The sequence below is a fragment of the Trichoderma harzianum genome (assembly GCF_003025095.1).
Source record: "Trichoderma harzianum CBS 226.95 unplaced genomic scaffold M431scaffold_2, whole genome shotgun sequence".
Classification (NCBI taxonomy): Eukaryota; Fungi; Ascomycota; class Sordariomycetes; order Hypocreales; family Hypocreaceae; genus Trichoderma; species Trichoderma harzianum.
The window spans coordinates 3684311-3700047 of NW_020209250.1; the positions used below are offsets into that span (position 1 = coordinate 3684311).

A 15737-nucleotide genomic window follows, 5' to 3' on the forward strand; every position below is an offset into this window, starting at 1 on the left:
TGTGTGACGATGACATTCTGACCAAGAACCTTGGGATTCCCGTCTTGTTGATTTGCAAAGTATTGATGACAAAATTGGAGGTTCAGACTAGTAGCATGTGCAGCGGTTTCACCCGTCACATTGGTGGTCAACTATGTAATTACACATTGATGCAGACGATGGATAGGTTCGTATGAGGTAGCAGTACTAAGGTAAAGTAGTAAAGTAATGTAGCACTCGAAAACCCCCAAAAAGCTACATCACAACCGAATCAGACCCCAAAAATCCCGAAACCCAATCGCCCATCCCATCTTCAAATTTCACCGTATTCGTAGTAGCTCTACCTCGCTACTTTCGCTCTCCCACCCAAGTCTGGAATCGTGCCTCTACCAACCCAAGACAGGGAAATAAAGTGGGAATTGGGCGAGGTAGCGTTCGGCACGGGCGATGGATGGAAGGGGACCCTTTTTTTCCTCTTCATCTTGGGAATTTGCATTGCACGGCACGGGATGACCTGACTTTGACCACAAGGTTGGTGGGCTTCCGCATATTAAGCTACCTTACTATTGCCAGTCTAATCTGGGAGTTTGCAGCGTTAGACTATTACAGGTTCCTCTTCTCTGTTCAATATAGTAGTACCCAGCAATTCCGAGTACAGGTACAAGGGCATATTGCCTGCTTGGCCAACTTGGCTCAGGTATCAGGTAGTATCACGCATCAATCAATCAGGTAATGCCACCCCCCCAGACGCTGTGCCTGCCTGCTAGTGAGTCTACCTAGTCCGCATTTCCTCAGCCTCAGATGCATCCTCACTCTTGGCAACCTATTGCTCCAATACTTTGGCCACGCCTGGAGCTGCTGCCGTTAAACGCGTCACTCTCTAACAGCTGCGATGGCTTCTTTGCCTGCCCGCTCGCTCTAGAACGCCTCGTTTTCGTCTTCCCTTTGCCATCCTCGCCGCCTCGCCGAGACTTCATCTGTTTCTTCTTCCTTTGCGCTCCCTTTCTTCTTCTTTCTTTTCCCTCTTCCTTTCTCCTTCTCGCCTTTTCTTCCTCTCCCCTTCGCCAGTTGATGGGCCCGCCATGAGATGCTAACGTCAAATCGTGTCTTCCGTAATGAGCCAGACGCTGGGATTGTTGCGCCCATTTCTGCCTGTCGCTCGACAATCGTGCCATTTTCCCTCTTTCCCCTCGGGCCCCGTGTCTCAACTGAACCCGCTCGACAGCTATTAGGGGGGAAAACAGAGAGATTGAGACTGTCTCAGAACAACCTGCAGTACACAAACCTCCAGCCGCTGCAACCCCCCCGCCCAAGTATCTACTATCTGCTTGGGCGCATTCGCCCGAGTGAGTCTCGCGGCCAATGCCCTTGAATCTGGGGAACAGCTCCGGGCGGAGAAATCGAGGGTTTCTCGGCGCCGACAGCTCTGCCTTGTCGTCCCAAGACGTCCAGGTGCGTCTTTTTGCCCTCGCCTCGCATTTATCCATCTCCTTTTACCCTTATCCAAATCCTTCTCCATTCTCCATATCTCCATATCTCCTTCTCCATCCTCGCTGCAACCGCATCTGCATCTACTACTATCCTGCGTCTGCGAATCGAAAGAAATGGGCCTCGCCCCACTGCCGCGCGCAAATCGAACCGGATGCCTTGCCATTGCCACGAGCTTGCCGCCTACATACTAACAAGTCTGTCTTATCTGCCATAGGATCGACATCAGTTGCGCTACGAGCTTGACCTCAACTCCTGGAACCTCCGCATCTGGGGCGTTGCCGCCTCGGGCTTCCTTACCGATTCGTACGTTGCCCAGCCTTGTGTTGCTCTCTCTTCCTGCCTCTTACCTCTCTTCCTCTTCCTCTTCCTCTTGCTCGTCTTGGTCCTCCACATTCTCTTGATATTGCATTGCCGTTGCTGTATCCCGTATAAAAGACTTTTCATCACCAGAAAGTATATACGACTTCCCTCCCCACTAACTTTATTGTCCTACAGATACAACCTCTTCTCTTCCAACGTCATCCTTGCTTCTGTTGCCTTTGTATATTGGCCTCACGGAGGAGAATGGACTAGCCTCCTCATCAACTTCTTTACCCTCTTTGGGTCCATCGTTGGACAGGTCCTCTTTGGCTACCTCGCCGATCGCTTTGGTCGTACCCGCCTCTATGGAATCGAGCTGGTTCTCGTCATCGTCTCTACCATTGGCGTAGCTACTAGCAGCCATGGCTACGGAGACATGTCGTTCCTCGGCTTGTTCATCTGGTGGCGCTTTGTCATGGGCATTGGTATGCTTCGTCTCCCTCCCCTCTTATACACCTGTAACTTACCATTCTACCAGGCATTGGAGCCGAATACCCCTTGAGCGCAGTCATAACTTCTGAGTGGTCTAGCACTCAGTCAAGATCGAGCATGCTTGCCAGTGTCTTCCTTATGCAGCCTGTTGGACAAGCGCTGGCTCAAATTATTGGCTTGCTGGTCCTGATTGGGTTCAACAACACGCACCACCTCAGGGAGATGCGATGTGGGCTCGATTCCTTGCATGAAGAGGAGTGTCGCCGAGCAGTTGACGGCATCTGGCGTATTGTCATTGGATCTGGCGCTGTACCCGCTCTCCTGGCCATCATTTTCCGATTTTTCTTGTTCGACTGCGGTCTCTACAGTCTCGAGGTGAAGAATAAGCCTGCTGTCGCCATCATGAACACGCAACGTGTGTACGGTGCACCATCCGGCACTACCACTAATAATGTCCAAATGAACCCTCCCAATGGCATGCACCCTGAAAACTCTCCCGGGCCGATGCCAATTCAGTTTTCCAGGGAGGATCTACACAACTATTTCATACGAGATGGCAATTGGTACTATCTCCTTGGAACATCGGCAGCATGGTTCTTTTTAGACGTCAGTTTCTATGGCCTCTCGCTTGATAATCGAGGAACCCTGGCCGACATGTGGGCCACGACGAAACCAGCAAAAATCAACAGCCAGCTTTCCTGTTGGAACTCTTCGCTGCCAGGGGGCAATTCGACAGTGCCCGGCTGGGTGACGGCGGGACTCCCTGCTTGGCAAACGGACAAGACGGAGCCGTGTAACACCATTTACGACGTGCTGATACAGCAGACCAAGCAATATATACTAACTGTTTCCTTGGCTTCTATTGCCGGAAGCGCCTGCTTCATCTTTTTCGCGAATCGCATTCCACGCAGGCGATGGCTTACAGTTTCCTTTTTCGTTTTGGCCATTCTCTTCATCATTACGGGAGGCGTCTACTACGGCGTCCACCAAGAGGCGGCTGCCCCTGCAACAGTTGTGTTTGTGGCCATTTGCCATTTCATGTTCAACATGGGTAAGAAACTTCCTCAGACACGGCACCAATCCATCTCTCTGCTTAATGCTAACATGTTGTTTCTCTCTCCTTGTTCTAGGCGCAAACACGCTGACGTTTATCATACCGGCTGAGATCTTCCCCACCTGCTACCGATCGACCTGCCATGGCATCTCAGCAGCAGCGGGCAAATTCGGGAGCATAGTCTCTCTATTGATTGTATACGGCATCAACCAGTCGTACAAGAGCTCCAGCCGCCAGGGCCTGATTTTCCTCCTCTTTGGCTCGGTGGCCGCCTTCGGGGCCGTCTTTTCCTGGGCCTACCTGCCAGATCCACAAAGATACGTGGACGACGGCGAGGGAAAGAAATATCTCGAGACCAAAGATCTCGAAGAGCTCGGCGAGGGCCGCGTCAGGGCCCGACAGAGCGGAGAGGTCGTCACGTTTAGCGAGAAGTGGGCGGAGGTCAGGAGGCGAAGGAGGGACAACCAATTTCGACGCCCGTCTTCATGAAATACATAGTGTACTTTTTATACCTTTTCTTTTTTTCACCTCCTCGGACCGGCATTTATCTTTTGGAATTTCTGCCTGGATATATATGAGATGATTTGGGATTTATCAAACATTGTTATACATTGTATATTGGGCTGGGCGGATAGCGTGGGAATTATTTGCGATACCACTTTTAAGTTTGGATTGACACGAGTATATATAATAAAGATTTCAATAAAGAATGTTTGTAATGATGTACAACACATTAGTTCATTTCAACTCCTTTTAGTCATCATACATGGACTATAGATTCTGCGTATAGACATCATCACCCTCCTTCATTTGACGTTTGAAGTAGCAGGTCAACAGTTTCTAGATAAAATTCATCTGTACCCGTCGTCGCCCTAATATGCGGATCCATTTCCAAGGCGTTTAACCAGCGATGCCAGCGCGTGCCCGAAGTGGCATCCGCCAAAAGGGCATTCGGATACCGACGATGGAGGATACGGCTGAGGCGAAGCGCAAAGGGGGCGAAATGGATGTCGACGAGGGACAGAGACGGGCCGAGGAAGTAAGGGCCTTGTTCGTCGGCGGCGAGGATGAGGGCCGTCAGGTGTGATTGGAAGAGGGCGACAGAGGATGTTGGCGTTGTGGATGTATTGATGGTGTTTAAGGGGTGTTGTGAAGATGTTGGTGGTTGGAGGAGGGAGAAGAATGTTGGGACAAGGCGGGTGTTGATCTTGAATGATAGATGATGTTAGTCGAACTCTACTACTGACTTTTGGATCTTGTTGAAGGAAGATGAGAATTGAGAGTGACTTACATGATGGATCCAGAGACGGCAATTTGCTCTCAGTCGTGGATCAGAAGGGAATAATGGGATATCAGGATAAATGTCTTCCAGCTGTTGTATCAAAGAGAGACTCGGTGTTAGCACATATCGTGAACGTATTGAATTTAGCTTTTCCATACGTACATATTCTAGAATGACAGCACTCTCGGAACACGCCCAATCTCCCTGTCGAATAGCGGGAACGCGACCTCTCGGATTAGCTTCAAGGAGCGGTGTCGGAGCAGGACGCTTGAAGGGATCTGTTTCGATGTACTGGTATGCCTGGCCTTTGGCCTCGAGAGCGATCCAGACGCGCTGGGAAAAGGGGCTGGGAGTTTGATTGCAGTTAGAAGCTGGAACTTGGGAAAAAGGCTTAGAGTGTCATTGGTACCAGAAGGTGGCTGCGTATAGCCTCAAATCGGCCTTTCTACTGTGCATCCGAGCTGTCTCTTGCGCAGCTCCAATAGCCTTGCTTTGAGGCGTTCTCTATAATAGGGGTTGCAAAGTTGTCAGTCAGCTTTGCTCGTTTGATATCACAAGTTTTCTTCCATACTTTTCAACTTACCTGTATCTTCTTCCCTTCCTTGTCTCTCGTCGATACAAACCGCTGCACGCTGCTCTTCTTGATCTCGTCGCTCCTCTCCAGAGTATGCCGATGAGGACCAGCCACTCCGTCTGCTTTGCCGTTGCCGCCATTCCCATTCACCCTCTGAATAGTCCAGAACCGCTGCCCCGCGCTGACGACGGAATGAGCCGCCGTGCCGGCCGCAATGGCGGCGGCAACGTCCCGATCCAGCGCGGCCTCGGCCCCGGCATCCGGGAAGTACTCGGTGATTTTGATCTTGACGTCGCACAGATCACGTTCGCGCGCGCTGCGCTTGCGCTTCTTCTTGTTCGGATCATCAGACTTGGGCGTCCCCGGCGGGCGTCCCTTCATGCGGCAGTCCCAGTAGTGCGAGATGAAGGGCTTTCGCTTATAGCGCTGCGTGGAGCGGTGTGAGTAGACGTTGTCAATGTGTGGAAAGTACGTCTCAAACTGCTCGTGCGTGAGGATGATGAGATCGTCGACGTGGAAGAGTCTTTCTCGCCATGCCTGGAGATCAGGAGGATCGACGACGAGCTTGGCCTGACTTAGTTTGTAAGGGGCTGGAGCAGCGGTTGGTGGTGGTTCGATCTGATGGCGATGATAATCGTGGACCGGGCCTGGATTTCGAAGTGATGAAGTATTGTCTTCTGACTCGGCGGCCGAGCGGGGAGTTGGCATTAGAATGCCAAACTGGCCGGCCGAAGCTTGTCTCTGCTGCGGGTGAGGATGAGGATGAGGATTGGGGTGATGGTAGCTTTGATGAAGGCCTGGGGCGACGGGAAGATGCTGCGTATGCTGTTGTTGAAGTGGCCGTTGATGGTGTTGTTGATGGTGATGATGCTGCTGTGCCATGACGCTTTCATGTCTCGCATCGCAATATCTTCCAAATGCAGCACCTCTCCCTATGCCCCCCAACTCGCCTGCGCGTCGTCCACCACTGCCACCGCCTGCATTATTACCGCCGTTGCTTTTGCCGCCGTTGTTATTGCTGCCATCACCATTATCACCACCATGTTCGTGATTGACGCCGTCCCTCCCGCCATTCCCATCATTGCTCCCTCCACCACCATCAACACCATCAACATCATCATCACCAGCTTCATCATCATTAACATCCCCCTTGCCCTCATGGTCATGATCATGATACCCCCCCTCCAGCCCCGAGTACCCCCCCATCCCCACCGCCGCAAAGTCCAATCCCACGCCCAAATAATGCTCTCCGTGCCCCGACCCAGCAGCAACCCCAAACGAACCCCCAGGCGCCGCCATTCCGGGGGGGCGTGTGTCAAATGAAGAAATGGCCGAATATCCAATAGGAAAACAGAGCGAGGGTCCGTTTCTGTTGCCGTCTCTGGGCTAGCAATAATACCCTTTAATCATATCGTCTTTTCCTGGTCGCTGCTTTAAGGTCGTGCTGTGTTAGTTTAGATGTTTGTTGCTTTGTCCAATGGAGGGGTTGTTTGGCGGGGGGAAGAACAAAGTAAGAGCGCTGAAGGGCGGCAATGCGTGCACGGGCCACCTCGCCCTGTCTTGGTTGAGTCCGTCTTACTCATGATATTACCAAAGACTCTTCCTTTGAAACAAGGAGCAATTTTTACTACTGTCTACCTTACATATTCTTAACGACACTCTTCGTATTCATATATTTACTGACTTAGTTATCATATTTATTCATATTATAGACAATATTTTTACTTATGCTACCTATACTTTTATATCAATCAGTACTTTGGTCGTTCTTTATACTTACTCCCTCGAGCTTTTATCAACAACATCGCATTCAAGACGAAACATCCATCAGTCAACAAGTCGTGCAACAATTAAAAACACTGAATCAAAGCAAGAGTAACATCATTTGCAAGGAGAACATTCGTCATTGCTGGGTATTAACTAAAAAACTGTTTGTCCATGTTCCATCTTCATCCCACCGCCGCCCAAATTCCCAAGCTCGCAAAAAACCCTCTGCAAAAGACAGGTAATATGCGAAGCCAGAAAAAGGCGGACAAGTATGACGTGAAAAGAAGTTAAAAAAAAAAAAATTATGAAAAAGAAGTTTAGAAGAAAAAGGGAGGAAAAAAAGAACCAAGGAGATACACAAGGGTAGAGAAAAAGAAAAGTCGACAACAAAAAATGACAACCGTATTCGCCCCAATGCCCTACACGCCCATAAATATCGTTCCAATCGTCCAAAGCATATCCAACAAATTACAGATAACGTATAACCGTAGAGCGAGAGTAAAGAAAAGACCGTGTGAAACCTGTCGAAAACGTTTTCCTCGTGCAAGGCAGAAACACCCAGGATAAATAAAACTCCCAAATACAACCTCCCCATTCTCTTTCAAATCCAGTCTAGCACAAGACCATGCTTTACTTCCCCATATTCCTTCTCTTTTTACACCGTATTTTTTTCTTTGATATGTTCAGGTATATGTCCGTTGATGATGGTTTAATGCGGGTTGCCAGAGTCCCACGATGATAGATCCATGGCGTCCATGGGTCCCATGTTCATCAGTGCTCTGAGAACACCTTCTCCTCCTCCTGGTTGCATCCCGGCGGCTGGTCCGTTCAATCCTCCCCATCCATTGGACATGCCGTATGCTGCTTGTGGAACTCCCATACCGGCAGCCATCGTGAAGCTGTTGGGGTCGCCGTAGAAGCCTTGGTTGCCGCTGCCGTCCATACCTCCGTGGTTCATCATTGTCTGCTGAGGTGAAATAGGGCTTGCTCGGTATGAATCATGGCCTGATGCAGCATTGGACATTTGGCCGGGCACAAGATGAGGCCTAATGTCAGATCCGGCACCGCTCGAGTTGGGAGTTCGTCCAGCTGATTGCACGTCTGGAGATCCAGAGGCATCTTGATCCAGACCGCCGTCACCAAAGCCGGATAATCCGCCGCTTCCAGGAACGTTCTTTTCATACATGCTGCCGGAATTGGGTGTCAATACATGCATTTGCTGTTCGGCCGATAGCCACGCTCCGTTTCCAAAGTTGTTGGAGTGTGATGTTGACATGCTCTGAGAATCGCCAGAAGGTTCCGTGAGGTCCGGAGCTGTGGCAGAGTTGCCGTTATCGCCGGTTGTCTTCATAAAGTGGCATTCGTTTCGGTAGGCTAATATGCCCTTGACGCCCTCTGGGTCATCGCAGACAGCTCCGGCTCGTACGGGTAATCCCTTGGGGGCCTCAGCAGGCTGCAAGCACGGTTAGCAAAAACTCATCTCAAGCACCGCTACATCTCGTGCAACAAAAGTTAGGCCAGATAGGGGGAAGGAATGCTTACGCTTTCGCCGGGGCGAGGGAATGCGCCCCTCAGCTTGGGAATCTTCAGCGTCAGAGCCTCAAAGTCCACATCCAGTTGGACAAGGAAAGACTCGGTCAGAGGGTTCCGTCGCTTCAAGGCATTCATAGCCGAGATGAGGAAGCGCAGCGAATCAATGGTCTGCGCGTCGTCAGGCTTGCTCTTAAGATACTGCACAAACACTCGTGCAGAGACGTAGAGGCAAAAGGCAATAAATGGGTTCATCTGAGGCATCCGCGTTAGTATTCATCATTATGATATCATATGACGATGCTTCTGTTATAAAGGTTGCATCGTTGGTGGAAGCAACTTACCGAAGATAGATCCATGTGTGAGATTGTCCTCATGATGCTGGCAATCTCGTTTGCGGCAGTGATGCACCGGACTTTGCTCTCTGCACTGACTGACGCCGGAAGCTTGTTCGCCTCCGCCTTGAAGATGGCCGCCTGGTGAAGGCAGATGGTCGAGGTGTGGATGCTCATGTTCGTGAAGACGACGTTGGGGTTGCCCAGGCCGGCAGGGAGCTTGAGGTGGGACGGTAGGCAAAGAGAGGTGTTAAGGAGGATGTGGTCCATCTGTCGGTGGCGCTTCCAGAACGGGCCATTGATGTCGTGGTCAAGGTCGTCGTCGTCGGGGCGGTGCAAGTGAATCAGGTTGCGGCCGAAAAGACAAGCCATCAGGATGATGCCACCGAATGAGGAGAGCTTGCCGGCTCCGGATGGGCCCATGGACTCCTCCAGAGTCAGCGTCTGCTCTGGGCGGCTCATATCAAAGGCTTCATCTGCCGATGGCATGTTTGTCTTGATGTCCTTTTCATCAATCGTCATGGGCCAGCCAGTGCCGATACTGGCATAGCGATCCTCACAAAAGGCCATCCAAAACGTTCGTCTGCGTTCCTCCCTCTCGGTCCAGTCCTTGGGGGGTGGCAGACACTGCTTCACGTCCAAGCCACCGCCATCCATACGGTGCAATCCAATCCTACATCTTGTCAATCCACGCCCGGGCTCGGTTGGAAAGGGGAGGCAAGAGGGGGTTTCTTACATTTGTGCCAGACGGACAGCAGAGCCAGTGTTAATCCAGGCTCTGGGGAAGTACATCATCTTCATCTCATAACTGGCCAGCAGGATGTGTGTCTGGCAGTGAGCGACGGAGATCATATGCTCTCCAAAACCTTTCATGTAATCGGCTTCGACATACTTGCGTGCTCTCTGGTAGAACAGATCCTTCAGATCCGTGTACTTTTCCGAGATGGAGCATGCCAATGTCCACATGGCGTAGCGTAAGCAGACTGGTGGTCGTTGACTTGGTGCCCTGTACGAATGAATTGTGAGCCACTTGTATATTCCAATCTCTCGCTTGCAGGACCGATTCCATCATTAGGTATCATCGCACAAGGGCGCGGGGGTCATGTCTCAGATGATGACTAAAATCAAAGAGGGGGGATAGAATGAGGGAAACTTCAAGCAAGACGTACAAGTTCATGGCGGCAAGATAGCGGTATCTGTGAATCATGGGCATCGATGGATGGACCTTTTCAAAGTAGATTTGATGCAGCTCGTCAATGGTTTCCTGCGGCGGTAGCGGCTCCTCCAGTCCCAAGCCAATCATTTCCCAGGTGAAGTTTCCGGGCATGTTGTTGACGGGCATACCCATGTTGGCGTTGAAGCCGAAGTCATCCATTGGCGCTGCCTGGGGCGACTCGCCATTGTTGTTGAAGTGCCAGCGCTCCTCGCCGTTGATGCCCATGTTGGAATTGGGCATGGGCATGGACGCACTTGCATTGGCCTGGCTGTTGTTGGCTGCAGGGATCTGCATGCCGACGCCTTTTGTCGGGCTCTTTGCTGCTGGCTCCTGGGTCTTTAATAGCGTCTCAACTTGTTCTGTGTGTCTTGATTAGCCTTTTTGTCTCATCGATGTCGGCCATTTTGATGTTGAGGTTCTTTTATCGACGTCATCTTGATCGCATGCCCTCTCCTCTTCCATCCACTCCTTCTCCGCTCCCTCCCGTGCATCTTGAGAAATACGCAAAATCGATCGATAACGCAATGCTGAAAAGAAAAAAGAACGTTGGCAGGGGGTGTTTCTCACTGAGTCGTTCCTCCAGGGCCTTTACGTAGCCACGCTTAGGACCGCTCTTCCTTCGCTGCTCGTCGTAGGCACAGTTGTGTCCCAGTCGGGAGCAGGTGCTGCAGCTGGGTCGAATGCCGTCGCACTTGAGTTTGCGCTTCCTGCAAATCATGCAGGCAAGGCGCTTGGGCTTGGGGACGCTGGCGTTGTCCGGGTGCGCATCGCGAGGCGCCATGTTGTCGTCCTGAGACGGGCTGTGGCCCGAGTGGTTCCCGCCGTTGCTCGACGAGCCGTTGTCCGAGGAGCCGGGCATGGCTGCTGGTTGGGAGATGGCGACTGCGCGAGAAGCGCTGCGGCTATAGGGCGTGGTGATGATTCTTGGATCGACGGTTGGTGTTTATTCCTCCCCTCTTGCTGGATTGCCCAATTTCTGCAACGCAAATCTCCTCCACGCTGGGCGACGGATGATTGGTGGGCCGATGAGCAGAAACGCGAAAAAGAGATGAAGAAAAGGGAAAAGACGAAGAAGAAACGGAAAGCCTGTCGGACCGGTGCGGGCGGAGGATGGAAAAGTACGAGTGCAGTGCAGTAGAGATGGCGGTTGTTGAAGAAGGACTGCCGAAGTGTTGTGGATGCGGGAAGCCGGGCACTGAGGCGAGTCCGCCGAGAAAGAATCCAAGGATCAATGCTGCTTTGGGGAAAATGGGACGTGGGTTTTCGGCTGGTCTGGCCTGAATGCCCGTAGCTGCAGCAAGGCATCATCGAGGGGATGTGCAGTGCATGTACAGTATACAGCAAGGTACCCTGTACCGCCAGGCTACGTCCGGGGCTGTATTATTAATGGACCACCTGCTGCTATATTTAGCCCAACGCTGGCTCTGTCTGTTCTGTCTGCGCGTGCCGGAGTGGGGCGCGCCAGTGTGACAACGGTGCGGCGTCGTGCTGCCCAGGTACCGGCTACGGGTGCGATTTGATTGATGGCAAAGGCACTACAGGGCACTACAGGTAGTGCAGCGCTGTTAGTGAGCTGTGGAACTGCATCGTTCTAGCGCCCTACTGCTACGGTACATGCACAGCGCAGTTGGTATTGAGGTATTGAATGGCTGGTTGGATGGATTGATGTCGATGATGGAACGTTCATCAGGTCGACATGACATGAATGGGGCCAAATACAATTTCAACGGCTCTGCGCCCCAAGGTAGCGGTACAAATGCAACTGCAGCCAGCTGCGATGAGTTGCAGCAATCAACAGCCGTCAGCACGGTACCCTCCACTACGAAGTAGCAAAAGCTAAACACTTGTGCCCCCCTCCTCATTCCAAGCTGCCAAAAACCCTTGGAAACGAGCGACAGACAGACCCCAAGACGCCTGGGCTATGCCGCATCCGTGTGGTCGCCTCGTCCTAGGGCCATCAAAGTAGAAAGTAGAGGGTACAGAGGTTTGGGGGGCTGCTCAAGAGGCACTGGGACGGCGCCGCGATGGCGCTGAAAGGCGCTGGCCGGCGCGCTGCAAGAAGCTCAAGGTTGGTTGGAATCAAATCAAATGAGTCGCGGCACCGGCCCCCCGAGCGGCAGAGCCAAGTCCAATGCTGGGAAAGCTTGCGAGTTGAGGGTCCTGTCCCCTCCTCCTCAATCTCCATGATGCCTCAGATCCCCCTTGTTTGTCACGCTGGCTCGCCCCCCTCCAGCGGATTTGATGGGGCGAGATTTGTCCATGGGGGTTCCTCTATTTCCTCTACCAGGCCTAAGTGATACAAGTACAGGTACTAGCACTAGCACCATCACGCGTGGTTTGTGGGGATGCGGTCGTGCTGCGAGGGCGCATGTTTTGGTTCCTTGGCGATGACGACCGCTGCCAGCCTATTGTCTCGTTTTTATCAGATCAGGCTGTGTTTATTCTGCCCTTTCACTTTCATTCGTCTTCATGCTATTTTGCTGGATTATCTGACCGGCTGAGTCGGGCGGAATTATAATGTATGCATGTACTCTGTTCTGTATGATTACCACACATCTGTGTAAGTCGAAACCCGAAAAAAAGGGTTTCCAAATCAGATGGCGTTTTTGTTAGTGGCGATGCCAGTTGATGGTGGCGCGTTTGGCTGCGCGTCATACGGTCGATTTGCACGGCCGACGGGCAAAACCTTTGAGCCATTCCCATACGCGTACGAGTACGAGTTCTGCTCGGAAAGACTTTAGTTATTGAAACGAGTTTGCTTGAATTTGATTTGAATTTTTTCTTGGGCTTGCGGCCGCGAGGCTTTGGGATGGTGATGGGAAAGCCGGATTCAAAAAGGCAAATTGGGGGGGCTAATGCCTGCCAAGGTACGGCTAAGGTAGCCCATCTGCCAGAACAGGTACCACCGCGCTAGGATTTCCGTGGCTCAGGTCGATTGTGTATGCTCCGGACCAGTTCTTGCATGGAACGGCTCCTTTTCTAAACGGAGCAGCCTATTGTGTGTAAGTAGAGAGGTGTATAGGAGGGAGTGCTGCATATTGCGAGTTGGGAAGTGCAGGTAAACTGTTTGTAGGAGTGTACATGTAAGCGCATCAGTCAGAGATTACCAAAACAGTCCGTTGCTATTTTCCTCTGCGAGAATAGCACGAGCATGACCTGTCCAGTAGCATCTTGATTGTCTACATACATACAGCCTGTGGCATTACCTGTGGGATGATTCAAAAAGAGCCTGTAGCATTACTTTACAGCACAGTTCGTTGTCAGCCTTCCAGATGCGGCCACGCCACATGATGCCATGAGACGCAAAGCGTGTATCTGATTAGAGCTCGAGGGAAAGACTTTGCGATCGTCCAGCCAATGTCTCCTGTCATCGGGTGCTAGTGCAGTACAACGTCAGGTACATGGACTTGGCCAGACGGGGCATTATTTCAAATTCTTTTCTGCTCCTCAATTTCGTCCCCCCACTGGCGGCACATACCGCTCAGCTGCTACTGGTGCTTCATCTTCCCGACAAGCCCCCGGCACAAAAGAGACGAAATAGGGCCTAGCTGAACTAGTACCGCTACAGCATATGGTCGAGTCTATCCTACACGTACAGGTAGGTTCAGTCAAGGGGACAGACGCCAAGGGTACAGGGACAGGGACAGGGGGGGCTTGGACAGTATGTTTCTTTTTGGAGATGTGGGCTGCGGGTGCATATCTCGGTTACGTGATTCTGCAGGAGAAAGGCCAAAGAATATGCACGCAGCTATGGAAGCCTGCCATTCTCGGTGCCTTTGGATTATTTTGTCTTTGAGGTGTTGCAGTTTGTTTCTTTACAATACAGCCTTATTAAAAGAAAAGGCTGATCTCCCTAGATGAAATGCACAACAGAGCTTGATTGTCATCTGACTTTTTTTATTTTAATTTCCCGTACCACTCCACGTGGGATCATGCTTATTGATGCCCTCTCCGTCACTTTGCATTTTGCATCAACTATCACAAAACACATCCATCAATGTATAAAAGTTCGACGGAAACAAACCCAAAGCACCTACCTAATCAGGCTCTTCCAGCCCGAGGTGAAAGACTCCCGCCAAGTCTTTTGCCACCCAGAAGTACCCCAGCATTCGGCTGCGATCATCTTCTAGGTACGGAGTACTACCTAACTACCACTACGGACTACGGACTACGGAGAACAAGCTACGGGCATGCTCCACGGCTTTGTACCTTATACTCCGTAACCACCTCTTTTGTTGGGGGTTACAAACACTTGACACAATCAAGTTTCCACGGATATAACATTGTAATTCAAATTCATTTTACTATGACTTGTTCATACATTGAAGCCGGATATAAGCCCAGTGGCCTCTACCTCAATCAAGCCTTGCTTACGTACCCAGCAACCATCTAGCCCGGCAATGTTTCTTCCCGTCCGCCCGCAAATGCTAGCATGGAAACCGGCTGCCAATGGATCAAATGCGAAGACAGAAAAAAAAGACGCCCTCGTGCGGATGAGATGCACAGCCCAAGCCTTCTTTCTGCTTCACCGTTTCTAGCGCCTTGCCTTATGCACGAGCGTATTCGGATCTGATAGCACACTTCCACCAGTAGCAGCAAGCCAGCAGCACACCTGTCCAAGTGGTGTCTTGTGTATGCTCTTGTATGGATGTTCGGAACGCCGCACACGCACTATTAGACGGTGTATTCCGAACCGCAGCGGACGGCAGCACCCACAGAAACATTGACTACCAGGGATACCAGTGATCATGGCATGGCAGCATGCACAGCTGGCCGTTTCGGTTCGCCACCATGTCGGGATCAAAGACCAGGGTCAGATTTCCTTTGTGGAAAGTTGACTGTCATCATCCCATCCCCAATGAGATTCCCTGCTCCGCTCCCCCTACTGCTAGTTACAGTTACATGCCCTGCATAGTAGCTTTTGGGATATGCCGTGAAGGCTACGCTACCTATACATGATGCCCATGTGGCATCACAGAACGAAAGAGATGGATGGTAAGAGGTGCAACCAGAGACATCCGTGCCGTGCTGATGGACGCCCAGAAGGATGGAAAAAACGATAAAAAACCCCCACTCAGCCCTAAGCAAGTCTATTGCAACGGTACGAGTACTCGGACAGTTTACTCTCTCTCGACGCCCAAAAGTCATAGTCACGTCTCTTGAAAAACAAAAAAGGGACTAGTTGATTGGCCGGTTGTTAACTGCCGGTTTGGCCCTCCGTGTGGCCGGCCTGCGCGGTGCTATCAGAACCTTGATGCTTCTATAAATAATTCACCCACCTTGCACTTGGTGCCTGTTTAACGCCTCGATTCTACTTAGTCCCACGTTATAGTTCTATAGTCCCCTTGCTGTGGTAAATCCGCTCTCTCTCCATTCTCTCCATTCTCTCTCCCTTTATACACGCCCCCGTTCAGTCTCGTACGATCTCTCGCGTCGGTAGCAAGTACATTCAGCTTCCACATTCGAGCCCCCAAAAAAACAATCCATGGCAGCCATGCCGCAACAAGCAAGAAAAAGTGTCACTGCTCTCCGTCCCCGCGGACCCATCATCCAATCGAGCCCGTGTCCCAAATCTCCATCTGACTGCCTTTGCCTTTTGCTTCCGCCAAAAATATTACCCGCCTACCATCACTCCCACGTTTCTCCGGGCTCCCAAGCAAGAGAAAACCAAAGTCAATGGGGTAGGAAGGGATCCATTTTCCCCAGCCTCCCCCCCT

General features: G+C 51.4%; 6 protein-coding genes across 6 annotated transcripts; 2 read left to right on the top strand and 4 right to left on the bottom strand.

Moving 5' to 3' along the window:
- Positions 1-676: 676 nt before the first annotated feature.
- M431DRAFT_504735 (hypothetical protein) lies at positions 677-1406 on the bottom strand. The gene has a single exon (XM_024918514.1). The coding sequence runs from the start codon at positions 1152-1154 to the stop codon at positions 789-791; it is 366 nt and encodes a 121-aa protein (XP_024779453.1). The 5' UTR covers positions 1155-1406; the 3' UTR covers positions 677-788.
- M431DRAFT_491388 (hypothetical protein) lies at positions 1342-3805 on the top strand (the record flags this gene model as incomplete). The annotated part of the gene is made up of 5 exons (XM_024916904.1): positions 1342-1431; positions 1685-1773; positions 1966-2255; positions 2309-3313; positions 3393-3805. The coding sequence occupies 5 exons, from the start codon at positions 1342-1344 to the stop codon at positions 3803-3805; spliced, it is 1887 nt and encodes a 628-aa protein (XP_024779454.1).
- A 307-nt stretch (positions 3806-4112) lies between these two features.
- M431DRAFT_76170 (hypothetical protein) lies at positions 4113-5880 on the bottom strand (the record flags this gene model as incomplete). The annotated part of the gene is made up of 5 exons (XM_024922434.1): positions 4113-4523; positions 4608-4688; positions 4761-4944; positions 5008-5102; positions 5182-5880. 5 exons carry the CDS (start codon positions 5878-5880, stop codon positions 4113-4115), a joined length of 1470 nt encoding a protein of 489 aa, XP_024779455.1.
- Positions 5881-6897: 1017 nt separating this feature from the next.
- On the top strand, positions 6898-7292 carry M431DRAFT_504736 (hypothetical protein; the record flags this gene model as incomplete). Its single annotated transcript, XM_024918515.1, has 1 exon — positions 6898-7292. A coding segment is annotated over one exon (280 nt), but the record flags the coding sequence as incomplete, so codon positions are not given.
- M431DRAFT_504737 (hypothetical protein) lies at positions 7230-11340 on the bottom strand. Its single transcript, XM_024918516.1, has 6 exons — positions 10588-11340; positions 9974-10379; positions 9541-9810; positions 8814-9477; positions 8482-8724; positions 7230-8392 (listed from the first exon to the last, which is right to left on the bottom strand). The coding sequence occupies exons 1-6, from the start codon at positions 10877-10879 to the stop codon at positions 7649-7651; spliced, it is 2619 nt and encodes an 872-aa protein (XP_024779457.1). The 5' UTR covers positions 10880-11340; the 3' UTR covers positions 7230-7648.
- Positions 11341-11437: 97 nt separating this feature from the next.
- Positions 11438-11927, bottom strand: M431DRAFT_314749 (hypothetical protein). The gene has a single exon (XM_024914253.1). The coding sequence runs from the start codon at positions 11880-11882 to the stop codon at positions 11586-11588; it is 297 nt and encodes a 98-aa protein (XP_024779458.1). The 5' UTR covers positions 11883-11927; the 3' UTR covers positions 11438-11585.
- Positions 11928-15737: the final 3810 nt, after the last annotated feature.